Source organism: Zonotrichia leucophrys, chromosome 13 (genome assembly GCF_028769735.1).
Source record: "Zonotrichia leucophrys gambelii isolate GWCS_2022_RI chromosome 13, RI_Zleu_2.0, whole genome shotgun sequence".
In the NCBI taxonomy this organism is placed as follows: Eukaryota; Metazoa; Chordata; class Aves; order Passeriformes; family Passerellidae; genus Zonotrichia; species Zonotrichia leucophrys.
In genome coordinates this window covers 14,653,879-14,672,007 of record NC_088183.1, presented here as the reverse complement: position 1 = coordinate 14,672,007, position 18,129 = coordinate 14,653,879, and the positions used below count along the sequence as shown (strand labels likewise).

Here is an 18,129-nt window from a genome sequence, read left to right as displayed (position 1 = left end):
CAAGGCAGCTTTGGCCTTTAAACTTGGGTAGCAGGGCCTCTCATTGCTTTCCAAATGTGAAGAAAGCTTCCCTATTAATTGTTGTATGTAAGAGAGGCTTTTAGTAGTAAGAAACTACTAAATTATTTCAATATCAAATATTTAGGTTGTTTTTACAGTCTGAACTCATGCACTACTGTGGTTAAAACAATGACCTTTTAAAAAACAATCCAGTTTTGCACCACTCCCCAAGTTCATCAGGTTTCTTTGAAAAACCAGATCCTTTGGAGCCTGGATTTCCCTCATGGTAGTCAAAACAAAGGGAAAGTAAAGAAAAGAGTGTAAATTTGGCATATTTGAATAAAAGCAGTTCAGACTTACCAAAATTGTCCTAAAGTAGGGGGTTTTTTTGCCATTCAGGATAAAAACTTAGAGCAGTACAAGACAGTTGGTGTTGAACACTTCAGTTTAAAGCATATTAGAGGTCATAAAAGGAATCTGGACATTAATAATGAGGAAAACAGGACAACAAAACAGATGAAAAAGTAGATTTAATCAAGTTTACCCTTAGGAATGTTGGGAATCCTTGGCCATAATATCCAACAGCAAAATAATCTGGTTTAGGCCTCAGAATTTTCATGATGTTTTCATAGAACTTTGCTTGCTGGATCTGAAAGCAAAACCAACTGTAATTACTTGTGTTTGGGGGTTTTATCTATGCATTTTTAACCTCTACTACACATGCAAGAGCCAGCAGCTGATGAGCTACAGCAATAATCAGTTTTCACACAGGAGGCTGCAGGGGGACATTAAACACTGTTTACATTTATATGCAAATATAATACACAGCAAATTTGGTATGGTTTCAGCTTTAATATTTGACCTCAGAATTGGCTTACCCTTAACTTAGGAGAAAAGCAACCACCAAAGCGATCCCTGGTCACTGATAACATCACTGAAATAAGACATTTGGAAAAGCTCCCTGCCTCAAATGTTTCCTGAGGTGTGGGATCAACTCCAGTTTTTACTCTAGGCTCATTTTAAGGGCACACACCATGTAAAGGGCTTAGAACAAGTTCTTCCATAAAGTACCAAGTGTCATTTAGGTGTTATGTCTGTGAGAACACAGCACTGCAACTTAAATTGGCAAAAATGTCTTTTAAATCATGATAAAAACAGAGCAAAAGAAGCTTTCTTTATACACAGCACCATTCAAGAACATCATCTTTTGATTCCCACCATTTTTTTTTGAGGAAGATTCAGGGATATCTATTGAATGAGCCCTAAACAATTGAAATACTGGGAGTAGAAAAAAAGGTTTGGGGGGGTGGGATCCTTTTTGGATTAATTCAATTTTCATGAAAACAAGTAACTGAATATTTTATTTTCCTTTAAAATTCTCCTTCTATCCTTTGGACCTAGTTCTAATTCCTTGAGCTGTAATACTTCCAGTCTTGATTAGGACACAATTATTCAGGCTTGTTAAAATCCAAGCTGCTAAAATTGAAAGAAAAATTTAGGGGGAAAAGTTCATCCAGATGTTCTTTCTACCCTAGGGCAGTACAGAGGCTTCAAAATGTGGCCTTTAAATTTCCCTAGGTGAGAACATGTTTATTTCATCTACAGACATTTCAGAATACCTCAATAAACAGATGTTCATGCAACTTTAACCAGCAGTTACTTATGAACCTTTACCACTGGATTGCTACAGTGAAACAGAAACTCTTCAACAAATGAATTAGAAATCCATTTTAGACCACAAGCTCATAGGCAGCTCTGTTGTTTGATAGCTGAAAAGCACTAATTTCTGTGACTGCAATAATTTGAAGATCTGTATATAATCTTACCAAGTTTTGACTTAGAAGTTCATAGTCAAAAACCTCCTTTTCATATTGCTCTGCAAGTTCCTTGCATAAAGATATGGCTTCTTCCCACATCTGCAATGCAATCACACATTCAAAAAGTAAATCCTGTACCAACAAACAAGTTTTCAACACATCAGAGTTTAACTGCACTTTTATTGATTATGCTGTCTTTAAAGTGCACTCATTTATTAACTGCACATTTAGAGTGGAAGACTCAGGGCAATCATAAACTTAAGGAAAGCAGATTAATGTTAAAAAATAAAAGTGTTTTATGATTCATTACAGGAAGGAATAAGTAAACCTACTTTATTATTAGAGTAACATTTAAAAAAAATCATCTAACCTTTCAGATACATTAAAGAAAAATAAAAAGAGTAAATCACTGAGGTGATAACATTCAGAACATACCCCAAGCACAGAGCAGTTTATGGGGGGACTGACACCTGCCTGTCCTTAAAACCACACACCATTTAACAGAATGTCCTGCAGCATCCATAATCACAGGGAGCCTTGTCTAGGACAGCTAAATAACTACAGGTGTTAAATTTCCACCTGCCCAGGGTAGCAGCTTTTCTGTCCACACAACTTTACAGCTGCCTGTGACAGTGCCTGACACTGAAACACCAGGACTGCTTTTCTCATCTGCTGTGGACACTTCACAGAAGTGATCTCAAAGCAGGAACAAACTCCCTCTCATGGGGATATTTCTCAAATTGTGTCTCCTCTTTGCTCAGAAGAGAAGAGACAAAGGGGGCCCTGAGCAGAGCTCTCTGCTGCTGCTGAGAGGACACAGCCAGTGACACATCAGGCCATTGTCACCTGCTGCCAGGGGCTCCTTGGCCAGGTACCCCTGGCCTGGGCTGAGCTGGGTGCTGAGTGCTGCAGATCAGGAATTGGGAGGGTTTAATTCTCCTGGGACAGGGGGTGGGCATTGCTGCAGGGCAGCTCCTGCAGATGCCAACAGGAAACCTGGGAGGTTGAGGCTGAAATGTTCTACCTTGTGAATTATAGGAAGGGCTTCTTTTGCAGAAGCAGAAATGAATTGCCTTCCCCTTCCTACCTTTGGCTGCAGCTGAACAAGACATAATGACTTAAAGGTCCTATTGGGTGATAGGATTAATTATCTGGCACTGCAGAGTTTCTTCCTGCTTTCTAGTGCCTTGCTTTATTTCCAAAATTCTTAGCTCTAAAGCCATTACACTGACAGGTAATTTTATTAACATCTTTTTTGTCTTAAATTGAACTAAACTGTGGTACTCAGAATCAATCTACTACATTTTAAATTTAGGATACAATTCTCTGTCCTCTCTGAAACAAATATGTCTATTTTGAACCACCTAGATTTTCTTGAGATAAGGGCTGAGTGGTTTAGAAATGGAATCTGTGTAGTCCATGCTCTTTTCTTTGTAAGGAGAAGTAGATTCAACATTTTTTATTGTATTTTGTTGGTGCCTGACAGAGATGCTTGTAACAATGTGCTGAGACATTAGCCCTTTCTCTGTGAATGAGGTCAAGGAAAGAACATTTTCCTATGGAACAGATATCTCTGGGAATAAGCCTCCAGGACACAATTTTTACTTGACCCACATTTCAAAGAAGCTTTTCCTCACAAATATTTTATACACATTAAACACAACTGTTCAGAGTAGCACAGCAGAGAGATTTGGAGGGGAAGAACTCTCCAGACTTACCTTTCCTTTGTCAAAGTATTCTATGATCTTTTCATACAGATTCTCTTTCAGGTGTCTGTAGGTCTGGGAGCACTGGAACTCTGTTGACATGACTTGGGGTGCACACTGCTCATCCGACCACTGAGAAGGAGAACACAGCAAAAAGAATTATCAAGTTCAGTGTTTCACATCAAAGGCTCCCCTCCCACGAGCTCCCCTGGGCTCTTCCAAGTGTTTTCTTCCCAAGTCTTTTTTACCCATCCACAGACAAACTGGGGAAGGCACAGGGATTGCATTCACTGCCTCTTCAGGTAAGTGCTGTATTTTATGTGATAACCAGCACTAGACCAAACGTTTAAAAATATTTTAAAATGTTATACCTGCCCATCCTTGCCCTACTTACAAATTTTATATAAAAATCTACATGAGGAAATTAGTTCTTTTTTTTTCCCTAATGGTATCATCCTGATTGACTTGATTTAGATTTTTTGCATGAAGATATTTCATATACTGTTCTTTGTCCACACCAATACAGACAATATATCTTGTATTTGCACAATCACAAAAAAAAATCAAAATTAAGTTTAAGCAAAATAGCACAAATTTATGTAGTTCTGCACTAAAGTGAATGCCATAAGAAATATCAGATTTTTGCTGAGGAACACTTAAATTTGGAATGCCCCCTTGTAATGGAAATTGATCATATTGACAATTTTAATAGATACTGTTCATTACATTGGTAATGAACAATAGTAATAGTGAAACATAATTAATTACCAGCTACAAAAGAAAGCTAACATAACTTGTTTATGTAATCCATATTATTTAAAATTAAAATGTGCGTCCTCTTGTGATAGCTGGAACTGTGTTTAATTTTCATAACTGTTATGTTTAGGGTAGTAAGAAATTACCAAAATGAAAGCCACATTTGTACACAATGTTTTTACTGTAAAGGAAAACTATTTTTTCTGCCATATTTAGTTTCAGCAATATATGGCTTTTAATCACCTACTGAAAATATAATTTCAACAATTAATGTTAATTTTCTACAAACTACTGCAGTATTTCTAACTAGAAACTTGAGTACCCCGGTGGAAAATAACTCAGAGATTAAGATATTCACTTTAGAATATCAAATTGAATACTGCAAAAGCTTAATTATATATTGAGTTTAGAAAATCTAACCTTCAGGAGCCACGTATGGAGTAGAAGGGTGTATGCTGCTTCTGTGTAATTCTCACAATCTAAATGAAGATCTCGCAATTTGTACAAATACCTGATAGAGGAGAGAGCAAGGATTAGACTGGAGACTGCCATGAGTGGAATACTGAGTGTCAGAACGTTCCAGATAACAGAAACTCCATGGATGTCACACTGTGACTCCCCAAAGACTCTTCAAGGACACTGATGGGGCTGAAGCTCTGTTCACTCTCTGCTGTGATCGTTCTGTGTGCTGAACCTCTGTGCAGGAAAGGAGGAGAAGGAGCTGTCCTCTCCTGGGAGCTGTGCCCAGCTCCTCCTCAGGGAGGAGGGATGGCTGCTCACAGGGTCTGGGACACCTCCAAGGCCAAGATTCCTGCAGGGCTCCTCAGGGCACCCTTCCAGGCACACCTTCTTCGTGTGCACTGATGCAACCACAGCACATCACAGGAGGAAGCAGAAAATGGAAAATACCAGCCCAGAAAGGCAAAGCAGTCCCTGGAGGTGGTGGGGGCAGAAGAGCTGTTCTAAATTGAATTTCTCCTTGATCCCTATGGCAGCATTGCTGCTTCCAGCATGGCCACTGCCCACCATGGGGCTCAACCTGCATCTACAGCAGCCAGGGAGAAAATTGCATCCCTCCTTCTAACTCTCACCAGCAATTTTGAGACACAGGAGCACTGACACCTTCCTGTGGCAGTCCAAGGCACTCCCATTCCCAGTTGCCAGCCCAACAGAAAGTTTCCCCCTTGATGCCTTTAGCTTTTATGTTTTTCAGATTCTATTCCGCTTTAGTGTGTAAGTCTGGGCTTCATATTAGGGGATGGTGAGCTCTGCACAGAGCAGGGAGACAAAACAATTCCTTCTCTAGCTGGGGACCCAAGGACAAATGATTCAAATCTCAAGCACAAGAGCACAAACAACGTGGACTGAAGAGAGAAAAACAACAAGGATGGGATTTAAGCTGTAATTGGACAATTAGCTCCAATATTCAAATGGACCAGAACTTACAAATATGTGAGATCCCATGATATGTTTTCCATTTTATGGCCATTTTGGGTTGTGCTGCCCAAGATGCATCCATTGAGGCCTCTAAATAAATCCCTTCTTTATCTTTAGCTCTGTCTAGTCTCTGTTCTGGTCAGCCTTCACAAGGCATCACCCTGAGCAATGACAGCTGAGGGAGCATTGTTCCCCCCGGCCTCTCTGGCTCAGCTCCAGGGTGAGCTCTGAATCACCTCCAGGGCTCATTTCAGCTGGGGCTCTGGGCTTTGCTCTGCAGATTTTGCAGGAGAGGACAGGCAGGAAACAGGGAGCTTTGGAAGCAGCAAGAAAGATCTGCTGCAGCCCACGTGCAGAACTCTTGGAGACACCAAGAGGCCACGGCACATCTGCAGGAATTTACAGTTCCCACAAAAAATGTCTCAGCTGTAACCTTGCCTGTGGAGTGTTGCATATTGAAGGATATGCAACAGATATCAAGGTTGAAGGATATCAGCAGATTGGGCCACTCTACAAAGCCAGAATGTTTTCTCTGCCATACTAAATGCATGATACATTCTCCCTCAAACCTCAAATCTATCTGCACTTTCTTAATTTTAAACAATAGACAATGAATATTGAGTGATTTGATCAATTAAAAGTTAATTCTTGTGGAAAAAAAATGCTGTTGCTGGACACATAGCACAGATTTCCAGTTGTTGAAGGCTAAGCTAACGATAGAGTGAGAATGCAGATGAGGCTGGGGTGTCATAGAGTCATTTGGGTGACAGAAATCCAAGCACAATGATAAAACCAAAACTCACAATATTAACTGCCCTCTCCAAAAGAGATCCAACAGAATGGTTGCCATACCTGATGTACATCTCTTCACGGTTAATGTTCTTGTAGAAATTCTAGGGACACAAACATTTAAAGTTACCTCCTAATGTCCTTTAATAAAATTATATCTATACACACACACACACACAGACTGAGGTTTTGCTTTCCTTGGTAGTTAGAAAGCATAGATAGTATGAAAAGTAGATTATTTACAGACTATCTGAAGTTTAAACTACTGGAACTACTTCTTCAATTAATATTTTTATTAGTTATATGTATGGTTTTACACGTACATATACTTTTCCTGCTTCATAATGGGATTATTACTGAAGGATTTTCTATTGGAGAAGAGGAAAATATGGTTATCCAAATGAATTAACAGAATAAACCACATGCTCCAGCTACACTTGGTGGAAGCTTGTAAGTATTGAACCAGATGTGCAGCAGTGTAGTTATGGAGCATTGTTGTGCAATACCTCTAAAGGGGCCAGTTGCAGGAATAAAGCTCATTTTTTGTCACCATAATATGTTTGCAGGGATGCAAGTTGCTGAGGCTGTGCAAAATGTATGACAAGAATGGTCTCTTGAAGAACTGCAGAAACTGATACCCCATTGCACAGTGATTACTGAGGAACAAATAGTGTGAGTGTAATACTTCAAAGGTGGCAGAGGTTCCTCCTCAGCTTTAGGAATTTCCTGGAGGAAGAATCTTTCTATGCAATTATGAAACAGGAATAGAAAAGAAGACAGAGTGGCCTATGACAAGATCAGAGCCTCAAATCTCTTGGCACCCAGCTGCAAAGGTGCCTTGCAGGTTTCCTGCCCACATTTGAGAACTGTATCTATGGAGATGCTGAAGCAGCAAGTGGGTCAGCTCCTCATCACAGCTACACGCTGTCAAGAAGCCACTGTCCCATCAAGCCTGTCAATGGGAATGTGAGCAACAAACTGTTGTAGTGTGTTGTAATGTCCTGTTTTAGACTTCCGGGTCCCGGGTCCCTTCCCAGGCGTGCCTATACACCTCTCCCTTCCCCCTTGCCCCCATGCTGAGTGAGTCCTGTCAATCAGGCTTAACATTCCAGGAAAGGCGCCGTGTGGTTGGTCAAGTTCAAAGGATGCCCCTCAGGCCCAGAGGTCATTGGCCTGTCTGTGTCCCTTGTCCCTTGAGACCCCGCCCCTCCCACCTGGTTGGTGGCTCACCTGTCCCTTCCCCTCCCCTCCCCCTGAGCTTAAAAGGTGAAGCAGGCCATGTGCTCTCCGTTCTGTTGGAGTTCTTCCCAAGATTCAGACATCTGTAACCATGGAATAAACCTCTGGATATTAAACCCTCCAGCAGAATCCCTCCTTTGTCCTCACCTTTGCCTGAAGCCTTCTTCCTAAGGTAAACGGAGTCCCTAACAAGCCTGGACTTGTTTAGTGCCCAGCTGAAACCATCAGCAAGCTAAAGGTGTCTCTGGGGTGATACATCACGGAAGCCACCTTTGGCTCAGCCGCGAGGGTCAGACTGGCCCAGGCACAATCTAACTGGTAATATTGGAATTCATATTCCAATAACAAACTTTCCTGTTTATCCACAGAATCAAGGTGGATAAAGCCCACAAAGCAAACAAAGCACATGGGTGAACGCTGCTTTCAGACTCACACACATATCCATTCAAAGAGACGTAAAAATCTCTTGTTGCATAATTTAAACCACTACAGAACATTGTCACCTACTGCTACCCCCAGAAAGATTTCCCCTCCTGTTCAGTAAATGGGCTCTGGTGCTGTCCCTCCCCAGGGGCTCCTCCTGGGCTCTCCAGCAGCAGGAGGGGCCGTACCAGCAGGTTGACGGTGCAGCTCATGCGGTTGTCCTTGCTCTCGTCGCTCATCACAGCGCGGTAATCCAGCAGCCTCTCCAGGAGCCCCCTCACCAGGCTCACAAAGCTTTCCACAAGGCTGCAGATGCCAGGGTGCTGCTTGGCACACTCTGTAAGGCTGCAAATGCAGAAATATTGGTATTATTCTGATGGCAAGTACTGAATTAGGCCTAAATCAACTGCAGAATGCGCTGGAAATTCCCTCTGTGAGCTTGTAATTTAGATATTCAGAAAACAAATGACATATAAATCAAATGGAAAAAAAATACAAGAAACATTTACTTTTCCTGTCTGAAAATGACTTTAAACTCAAGGGTGTACCCACAGTTTCTGGACAGAGAAACTGCATCTGTGCTATCACAAACTCAAGTGTCTGGAATATCACACTATCACAATAAGCAATAACAGCTCTCTCTATATATATATATATAATATTTATATATAAAATATATCAATAAGTAATAATGGCACCTTCCTTTCCTCAGCAGAAAATGCAAAAATGTTTTCCTTCTCCTTGTAAGGGGTACATGTGAGTAAAAGTTCAAATAAACAAAAATTACAATTTTAGCTCAAAAAAAAAACATCACCAGAGTAATTTTGCTTTGAGAAATAAGCAAAACCAATCAACTTTCTGCAGATTGAAAAGAGCAGCTTGATCTCCTCTGATAAAAATACAAGAAAGGGAATTTTATATTTTGGCATCATCAGTTTCAATTTACATTAACAAACATTAGCATATACTGTCTCTATAAAGTGCTAAAGTAATTTAGGAGTAGAGATTTCACTTTACTGTCAGGGTTTTTTTTTAACATTTAACTGTTTAAAAATCATTAAGTGATTACCTACATCTTGTTAAAGATGTATTTTCTTTCTCTGCTTAAGAGAAATTATTTATTTCATTGCTTTTCTTTTGTTTCCTCTACTAAACATTCTGGTTTTCCATTGGGATCCTCTCCTCTCCAAACTGCATTTTTCATATATAATACATATATATTTATATAAACACACACATACATATATTTCCACTCATATAATTATAGATACAAGCACTGGGTTAGGTAGAGATGCAGTTAACTTTTTCCAGGGCAGTCCTGCTTTGTGTTGGTAGCTGGGAATGTTCTGAACTCTTAGTGCTCAATTATTAATTCAGCTCTACATCATTGTTTTCCAGACACCCAGGTAAAAAAAAAAAAGTTAGTAATCTTTAGGCACAATATTTTTTTAAGCTCTAATTACTAAGAATACTGTTTTAATTAATAGTGAACCAATTTTTTTTTTACTCCTCATAATTATTTCAACCTTTTTCAGAAAAATGCATATTCATATTGACTTCAATTGCAAAGAAATCCTCAAAGCTCTGGCCTAGAATGGAACCTCTGCAGAATACCCAGGAATAAAGTTCCAACTCAAGCAAAGTAAAAGCAGCATCTAAAGTTTATTCTTTGGATTGTGCAGCTCCAGAGGAATCACTGTCCTGACACAAAGGGAATGTGTACATGGATGTCTGAAAGAACATTTATGTTGTGTAAGATAGGAGGGACGGGGCCAGCAGATAAAACCAGAATACTCCAATTGCTCTTGTCTGACTGGTCTGAAACTGAAATATTTAAATCAATAACTGACACATGGCTTATAAAATCCACTGCAAGTGGAATGGAAACACTAAAGGGGCTAAGAGCTGACAACTGACAGAAAGGTTGGAGCACATTAAAAGATGTTTGGGGGAAAGAAAGTAAGAAAGCCTCAGAAACACAGAGGAGACTGGAATATTACACAGAAAAATGGTGTTTTATATCCACAAGTATCAGAAACAGTGTGAGTCACTAATGAAGGAAAGTACAGCCACCATTCAAGTGACTATTATGGATTTCTGCCACAGGTTCCCTGGGAGTAACAGCAAACAAGGCAGAGCTGTGAACGTTCCCTGACTGCACAATGAACACAAGGCACCAAGACATCACATTTCTTCCCAGTACAAGCTGAACAACATTGACATAAAGCACAAGCTATTGCTGGGTCTCACCCAGCACGAAGTACATAACTCCAGTCACTAAAGAAAGGTGAACCAGAGTCCACATAAAGAACTACAAAAGGAACAGGAGTGAAGAATGCCTGTCTCTTGGGGGAAGGTTCAAAAAGTTGTATTGCTCAGCTTTATACAATAATCCCAATAAAAAGGATCACAAAACTTCAGAAGATTTTTTTACCCCCAGGAGGGAGGAAGAAACCTTTGAATTTTTTAAGAGAGCTTGAAAAAAACAGAAAAATTTAAATAAAAAATATTTGCAATAAAGCTCGAGAGAAACAACTGCATAGCATGGGCCACTGCAATGATGGGGAACTGAAAATCTGCCAAGTGCCATTTCCTGTTGTGCCTGTATTGGGAACTAAAACATGCCAGAAGTCATTTTCTGAGCCTGAGGACAAGTGGCTTGGCACAACTTGTGCACTGATTCTCCTTCATTTCCCCAGGCAGGGCAGCCTTGTCTGCTCTGCCTTGGAGAACCACCTCTCACCTGTCCCACATCAGCCCAGCTTCCCCTGGGCTCTGGCCAGGACAGGCCACAACCCCTCATGGACCTCACCCACATTTAGGTCTAGGGACAAATGCAGGGCAGGGCTTAATTAAACTTCTGCTGAACCTGTTTAGTTTAGGATTATAATAAATAATAATATTATTTATGGGCATGGGGAAGTTCCCAGCAGCCAGCAGTGTGGGCAGATGTTGATTGCAGAGGTGAGCAGTAGCACAGCAGTCACTGAGTGCTGTTAATATCTGCCTTCAGGTGACACCTGGAACTGTGCAGGGGTGCAGACAGCTACAGGAGATCAGCTGATGAAAAAATGACCAAATGAATAAATGTGGAGGCAAATTTAAGTGGGTCTCACTCCAGTTGGAACAGAGGCTTGAAACCCCTGCTTTGAAAGGTGTAAATGGAGGAGGACTTAAACCAAACCACCCGAGAGAGCAGGTGCTACCACAGGCAGGTCACCAGCCTCTGCTCCAATACTCCATCTACACGAGTCATTCAACAAAATGTGGAGATAAATGAATTGTCATCTTTAGAAATGTGGAAACTTTGAACTTGAGGCCTTCTGGAAAGTGGGACAGCAGCAAGGGGAAAAGGTAGATATGTCAGAGCAAGGAGGGGGCCTTGCAAAGGCAGGAGATCAAAAGCTCTGTGCTGTGTTTGATGGCACTGCTGAAAGAGGGGGTTTAACTGGATAGTGCCACTTTCCAAGAAAAGCTCTGGAGTGAAAGAGCAAAGAGCAAACAAGGTAAGCAAATAATGTTCCACAGCTCAGAAAGCGTGAACTTCAAAGGGTCACATACACAAGATCTGAAGGAAGGTTTGCTTTTTGTGTAGATAAAGTCTCAATTTGAACACTCTCTCCAGCTGTAAGGCAATGTAGTATTTCAAACTAGATGGAGACATTGTAGGAAGGTCCAGAAAACATATGATAAACTGAAATACTGGGGTTGTTTACCCTAAGGGGAATCCTGAAGGAAACTAGACAGCAACATTCAAATTTGATAAAAGCTGCTGCAAAAAGAAACAGAATAAATGATTCTTTATGTCCCCTGTGTGTGTACCCAAAGCTTTCATGGTTCATCTGATGAAAGATGTGACTTTGCAAAGACTGCTACACCTACCCAGAAATACAACCCATACAGGGTAGCAGGCTTTGAGCAAGTAAAACATGCACACAACATCACAAAGCCTCATTTAAATTCAGACCTGTCTGAATAATCTCTTGGATTCCAACCTAGACATGTAAAAATGCAGGTTAGGTATAACTTCTTCATAATTTAGCTGAAGCACAAAACAATGAAGAGCAGCCAGGAAAATAATTTCAATGAGCAAAACTACAATGCAAGCCAGGTGTAGTGAAGCATTATGGTATTTCCAGTCCCTTCATGAAAAAAGTTGCTAAGATTCTATTTTAGGTGAGGTTACCAACCTGAGAACTGGGAACAATAAAACAGAAACACATCCTGAAGCCATTTGTTCTATTTACTCTCATGCACTACTTACATGGACTCAAACAACTGCATGTAGTGTTCATCCCCTCGTCCTCCTTCCACCTCATGGTCCAACTTCAAAATGATTTCATTTTCAAACTAATAAAGAAAGAAAAATCAAAACACTGAGCAACTATCCAGAGGTCAACACACTTCAAGATGGCATCAAAAATGTACCTTTGTATAATCATGTCCCACATTCCCAAAGGTGAAATGCTTGGGCATATTCTGGTCTGGGCTTTTGGCACGGCTGAAAGCCTGGACACAGATTTTCACAAGTTTCCCTGCACTGGGCACCAAGCTCAGTCTGTGGCAGCTACAGACAGTCCTTGTCCTCGTGCAAACAACTGTTCCCTGCTCAGAAGGCAGGAAAGATCTACCTCAGGGTTCTTGACAAGTCATTAACACATCAAGAGGCACACGGAGAGCATTAGTGGAGACCTACATTGAAATAAAGCTCAGTTGCTTTGCATAGATCTAATTATTAAAACCACTGTAAAAATGACAGAATTCATTACTGCGCTAATGCAGCAAGTTTTCACGTTTTTCTTTGATACAAAATTTCACACAATTGTCAGTACATGAATAATTCTGTTTCTCCCTGGAGTGTTTCTGTGTAATTGAGAGCTTTGGCAGGCTGGGATCCAGATCATCCCATCAGAGAACTGGAAGCCTCTCATGATACAGAGAATTACTGTAGTATTTCAGATATGTTTTTTTCAGATAACTGCAATGCCAAATATTTTACCTTATTTCAATATATCCTCATCAAAACATTCAGCTCTGAGCTGAAGAAACAAAGCCAGGGCTACACAGAGGAAAACAGCCCTTCCTCTTAGAGCACCAGGCAGGTCATGCATCTTTTCAGAAGTGTTTTTGGAATTTCTTCAGTTTTAAAGAACATGACATTCTAAAGGAAAATATGTTACTAGCTGTACTTCATTCAAGTAGGTCATGATTCAAACTCTTCACCCAGAAAAATGATTCATCATTTTTCAAGAACAAAGGACAAACTTTCCCTTCTTTCCTCCAGTGTCCAACCCGGATCTATTTGCCACCCTGATCCTGCAAAACTGCTCTTGAGGCACAAGCTGAAGTGGCTTCTGCTTCTTTCAAGGAGCTTTGAAACAGCATCTGGAGCAGCCAAAATCTCCAGTGCTCACACCAAGAACAAAATGTGGGCCCAGAGCTGTGGCAGTGCAGGTACCCTCTGCTCTGGAAAGGGGCAGGGAGGAAGGAGCCATCTCCACCACTTTGTTACTTGCAGGTTTTGCTGCTCTGATATTAATTCTTTCTCTGTAATATGAATACAAATGAAAGACTGCCTGTTGAACAGTAGATTCTATACTAATATTAGAGAATAAAGAGCTATCATTGAAAAATAGCTTAACAGAAAAAAAATTGAAATGCTCTGTCTCATTCTGGTTGAAATAGAAGTTTAAAGGGCTCTGAGTTCATTTTTATGCACAAGCAGGATGTGTATTAGTATTTAATGTGGGTAACACAGGTGCATGGCAGTTTCAGGACAAGGAAATATTGAGCAAAAACATCCAATCCAGCCATTTTCTGTGGGTTTACTGCAGTAAGACAAATCTGTGAATATAGTGCAGGTCAAGCAGCAGTTAAATCTAGCTCTTAAATCCTTCCTAGTACTTATTCAGCAGGTAGAGAATTGATTACTTCTCAAAGAGGCAATAATTTCACATTTCTGGGTCTGAACAAAAAAGCTCTTCCTAAGCATCTTTCCTGCATTTTCTCAACAACCTGCAAGAAGTGAAAACATCAGTTACTTGGACCAAATGAAAAAGTTGGCAGAATTATAAAGTTTTAAAGTTTCTGTGCCAACATTACGCTCTGGAAAATGTTTTTCTCCTCTCACTTAAACAGAGTGTGCCTAATTGTCACTGGCACCAATTTAGCTTTATACCCTCCTGCTTCTCTAATAGATCCAGGGAATCTCTCCTTGGAGAAGATGTCCATGGATCTCTCTGAAGCACCAGGCTGTACAAACTCAGCCCTGCTGCTGATCTCTCATCCCTCTGAAACCTTAATCACGACAAGATTTTGAGAGCTGAGAGACAGAAGTATAGCTGCTTACAGGTGAATGTCCTGTGCCAGAGGACAGGACAGGAATCTCCTGTGCTGAGGACACCTCAGTCACCCCCTCAGTCCCCCGTGGGAGCTCAGAACAGCAGGACACTGCCCTGGAGTCAATGTTTGTCCTCTAACAATGAGCCTGGAAACCCAAGCACACAGCAGCAGCCAGCACTGATTTCTGACACGGTCCCACAGCAGCCAGGAAGGAAAGCAAACACACAAAACTTCCCCAGATGGCTCCAGCAGTTGGCAGAACCCACGAGAGATACTAAACTGCAAATGCTAAACACAAACAGAATGATTTATTTGAGCAAAAATATAAACACAGATGAATTAATCTTTCCTAAGCCAAGTTAAATCCTCAATGTAACTCAAATCCATGTTTATCTAAATGATATTTTCATTTACTCTGCAAAGAGCTAATTTTCCTTGTTTGTTTGTTTATTTGTTTCTTTAAGCAAGCATTTTCTAACTCCTGGCTCAGATCACAGTTAGAAGAAGCAGGACAGGGTCTCTTGATGATGTGCCTTCCTTTGGGAAGTCTCAATCAAATGCACAACCTGATCTTTCAAGGAAAGGAAGGGTGGGCTATCAGCATTTGGAGAGTGGGACTTTTTTAACACATGAGCAATGAGCTTGTCTCACATAAGCAATGAGCTTCTCTTTTTATTTGAAGGAGAAAGGAACACATTTAGAGGACTGAGTCTATCCACAGACACGAGAGATGAATAAATTGGCTTTCCAAGATTCCCAGCTCTCTGAGCTCATGATAGGCAGAGCCTCCATAGCTAAAATTAGGAGATATTAATGGCTCCCTCTCTACATCTTCAATTAGAGTTAAAATTACGAGCTTATGTAACACTGCTCTGGCTGAATGGAAAATACATGTACAAAGTAGAAGAAAGGATTGCAAGAAAATGTCTTACTCTGTCCTACACCTACATACAGATTCCAAACCATTAAATGCATTTGTAGAGCAATTCATTCTTGAGATAACCACAGATGGAATTTTGTTTTCTCTGGGATTAGATGATTTCCTAGAAACAGCTAAATAAAAGAAAATAAAATTCTTGCTGGATAAATTTAAATGACTTTATACCCTTCCTGCCGGCATGTTGTGTGCATAGAGCAGGACACAGCCCCCAGCCCCAGCACACCCCCTGTGCCCCCAGAACAGAGCCCTGTCCCAGCACAGCACCAGGGATGTTGACACAGACAGGATTTTTGGGAAAGGTTATTAAATCATGTTGGAGGTACCAGGCAAGCTCTGGTTCCTGTGCTGGTACAGGCTCAGCTCATAAAGATTTTTCTGTTTGTGCTTTTTATCCCTCTTCTCTCATTAGAGAAGATTAGATTAGAAATAAATTATTTATTTTTAAAGTTCCACAAAATTATGTTTTAAGTGAATGTCATTCTGGGCTCCTGAGTGCCCCAGGCACTCTTGAAATAACATGTTGTCATTCGCAAAATTTTATACTAAAGCTTTAAAAAACCATCCTTTATACTACTAAATGTCAATTTGCAAATGAAAATTGCCCACTACTAAAACCTGGAGTTTATGTGTTTGTGCACCCAGTAACTATCCATTATTATTACTTATTTGCTCCCTTAAATCAAGGTGGCAACAATTTGAAAACATTGAACTTAATGTGCCTTTTCTTTAAAATACATATTTTACAAAACTTAACAGAATGTCTAAACTTACAGAGACAAGTTTTTCATCTTAATTACCTCACCCTTAGCAAAGGAGAGGATAAACCCCATGATTCTTGGTGAGCAAATGATCACAATTCCTAAAGCAGAACATTAGAGCCCAGTGAGACCCAGCTGCTCAATTATGAAATAGTTTTTGCACCATCTGATGAAAACTCTCCCTTTTCCTTAAGCTGCAATAAACCCAATGTCCTTGTTCCTTGGCACTGTAAAATACCACCTGAAACTTCTTTTTATGGCAGGAGAAGTGATTCAGTGGGCACTGGAGGGCCTGGCCTCTCTCTGCCAGGCTCCCAGGCTGCTGCTGCTGTTCATCAGGCAGATGAGGGATGGCTTTTCAGGATTCCTGGGCTGCACAGATCTCTGTGTCCCTCCCAGGAGATGAGGCATAAGCCACGAGCAGGAAAACATTTTTAAGAAGGCAAATATAGGACTATCAGGACACAGAGGGAACAGATGCACAGAAACAAAGTGGTTTTTAATCTTGGCCTTGAACCAAAAGCTTTGCACTGTGGAATACAGACCAAAATGGAAATTCCATCTGCTCATTTGTTCCACACTTCATTGACACAGAAATGCCCCAAACGATTTAAAGTATTAAACATAGCTGGGTATACAAGATATTTATATTTACATGTGTCTAAAATGATGCCTTTTTGTTTGTCATTTTCCCTTACACAGATTGCTCTGAATTAATTATTTGTGTAACTGCAGAGCTGAATATCCAGTTTATAATTTACTGTGGGAGGCAGTGTGCAAACACAGAACAAGGTGATTGCATGCCCAAAGAGCTTGAGGAGAATGGAGATGTCAGACAGGGATGGATATTCCACTGCCCAGGCAGACGCAGCAAGCAGTGGCAGGAAATTTAGATTACAATCCCCAGTGCCCTGCCCCACCATCCCCAGTTCTATTCCATCAATCAAAAATATTTCAGTGCAGTGACTTAAAAATCCTTTTTACTTTTCAAAGTGACTGCCAAAAACACTCCAGGAATTTCAGTTCTCCACAGTAATTTTTTTTCCTCACAATAAACATTTAAAAAGGTACAGTTTCCTGATAAATCTGATAACATATAATTAACTATTCACTGCTACTCCTGTCAGATATTAAAACCTGGAAGTTTTGGCTTACCAATATCTATGTCACAGGGAGGGGGTATAAGGAAATATTTAGATTATAGAAGATCCCTAGAGGTCATTTAATTCTATCTCCTACTTAATGAAGAGCTGACTTCAATGTAAGTCTTGCTGTTCAGAACCCTTTCCAATAAAATCCTGAAAATTTGGATTAAGATCCTGAGATCTCTCTGGGACCTTCTTTGCTATTCCATCCATTTCTTGTTGTCAATGCAACAACTTTTGCCTAAGTCAAGCTAAGTCACTCCGGAGATCCTGCTCTTGCTGTTTCTTTGGTTCTTAATATCTGGGATTTCGCTTTGTGTAAACAGAAAAGCTCACTTGACAAACATGTACCAGAAATACTGAGCACATGACATTTAAATGCATTTTCACACAGAGCATTTGTAATTACCTTTTTGAATTCTCCTGTTCTCTGATATTCACACAGCATCATGTCAAAGAAAATTGGGATCGTGGCTTTTCGCAGCTCGACTTCTGGAATAAGAGTCATTTCCAAGATGGGCCCAACCATCCCCGGGATAAAGCAGATTTTATTCTGGCCTGAAACAAAACCAAAAATTGAATATTTGAAGAGCAAACTGCATATTTTTAGGAAGACATCTAGGAGCTGCAATCATTTAAAGTAGTGTTGAATCCATCTGTGTTGGTCAAGTCTTATAACTCAGTCACTTCATTTCTTCTCAGTATCTTGGGGCATGTGAATGGACACTGTCTCCTTCTAAGGTGCCAGAATGCAGTGCCAGGAATAAGCAGGAATGC

At 40.5% G+C, this 18,129-nt stretch overlaps 1 protein-coding gene across 1 annotated transcript in view; it reads right to left on the bottom strand.

The window, feature by feature from the left end:
• DOCK2 (dedicator of cytokinesis 2) overlaps positions 1-18,129 on the bottom strand; it is a 160,595-nt gene that overhangs the window by 18,192 nt on the left and 124,274 nt on the right. Inside the window, exons 33-40 of the mRNA XM_064724696.1 lie at positions 17,762-17,910; positions 12,432-12,517; positions 8,356-8,512; positions 6,569-6,609; positions 4,700-4,790; positions 3,536-3,655; positions 1,827-1,916; positions 545-649 (exon numbers count right to left, since the gene is read on the bottom strand). Coding sequence (XP_064580766.1) covers positions 545-649; positions 1,827-1,916; positions 3,536-3,655; positions 4,700-4,790; positions 6,569-6,609; positions 8,356-8,512; positions 12,432-12,517; positions 17,762-17,910 — 839 coding nt within the window. The remainder of the gene's footprint in view (positions 1-544; positions 650-1,826; positions 1,917-3,535; positions 3,656-4,699; positions 4,791-6,568; positions 6,610-8,355; positions 8,513-12,431; positions 12,518-17,761; positions 17,911-18,129) is intronic.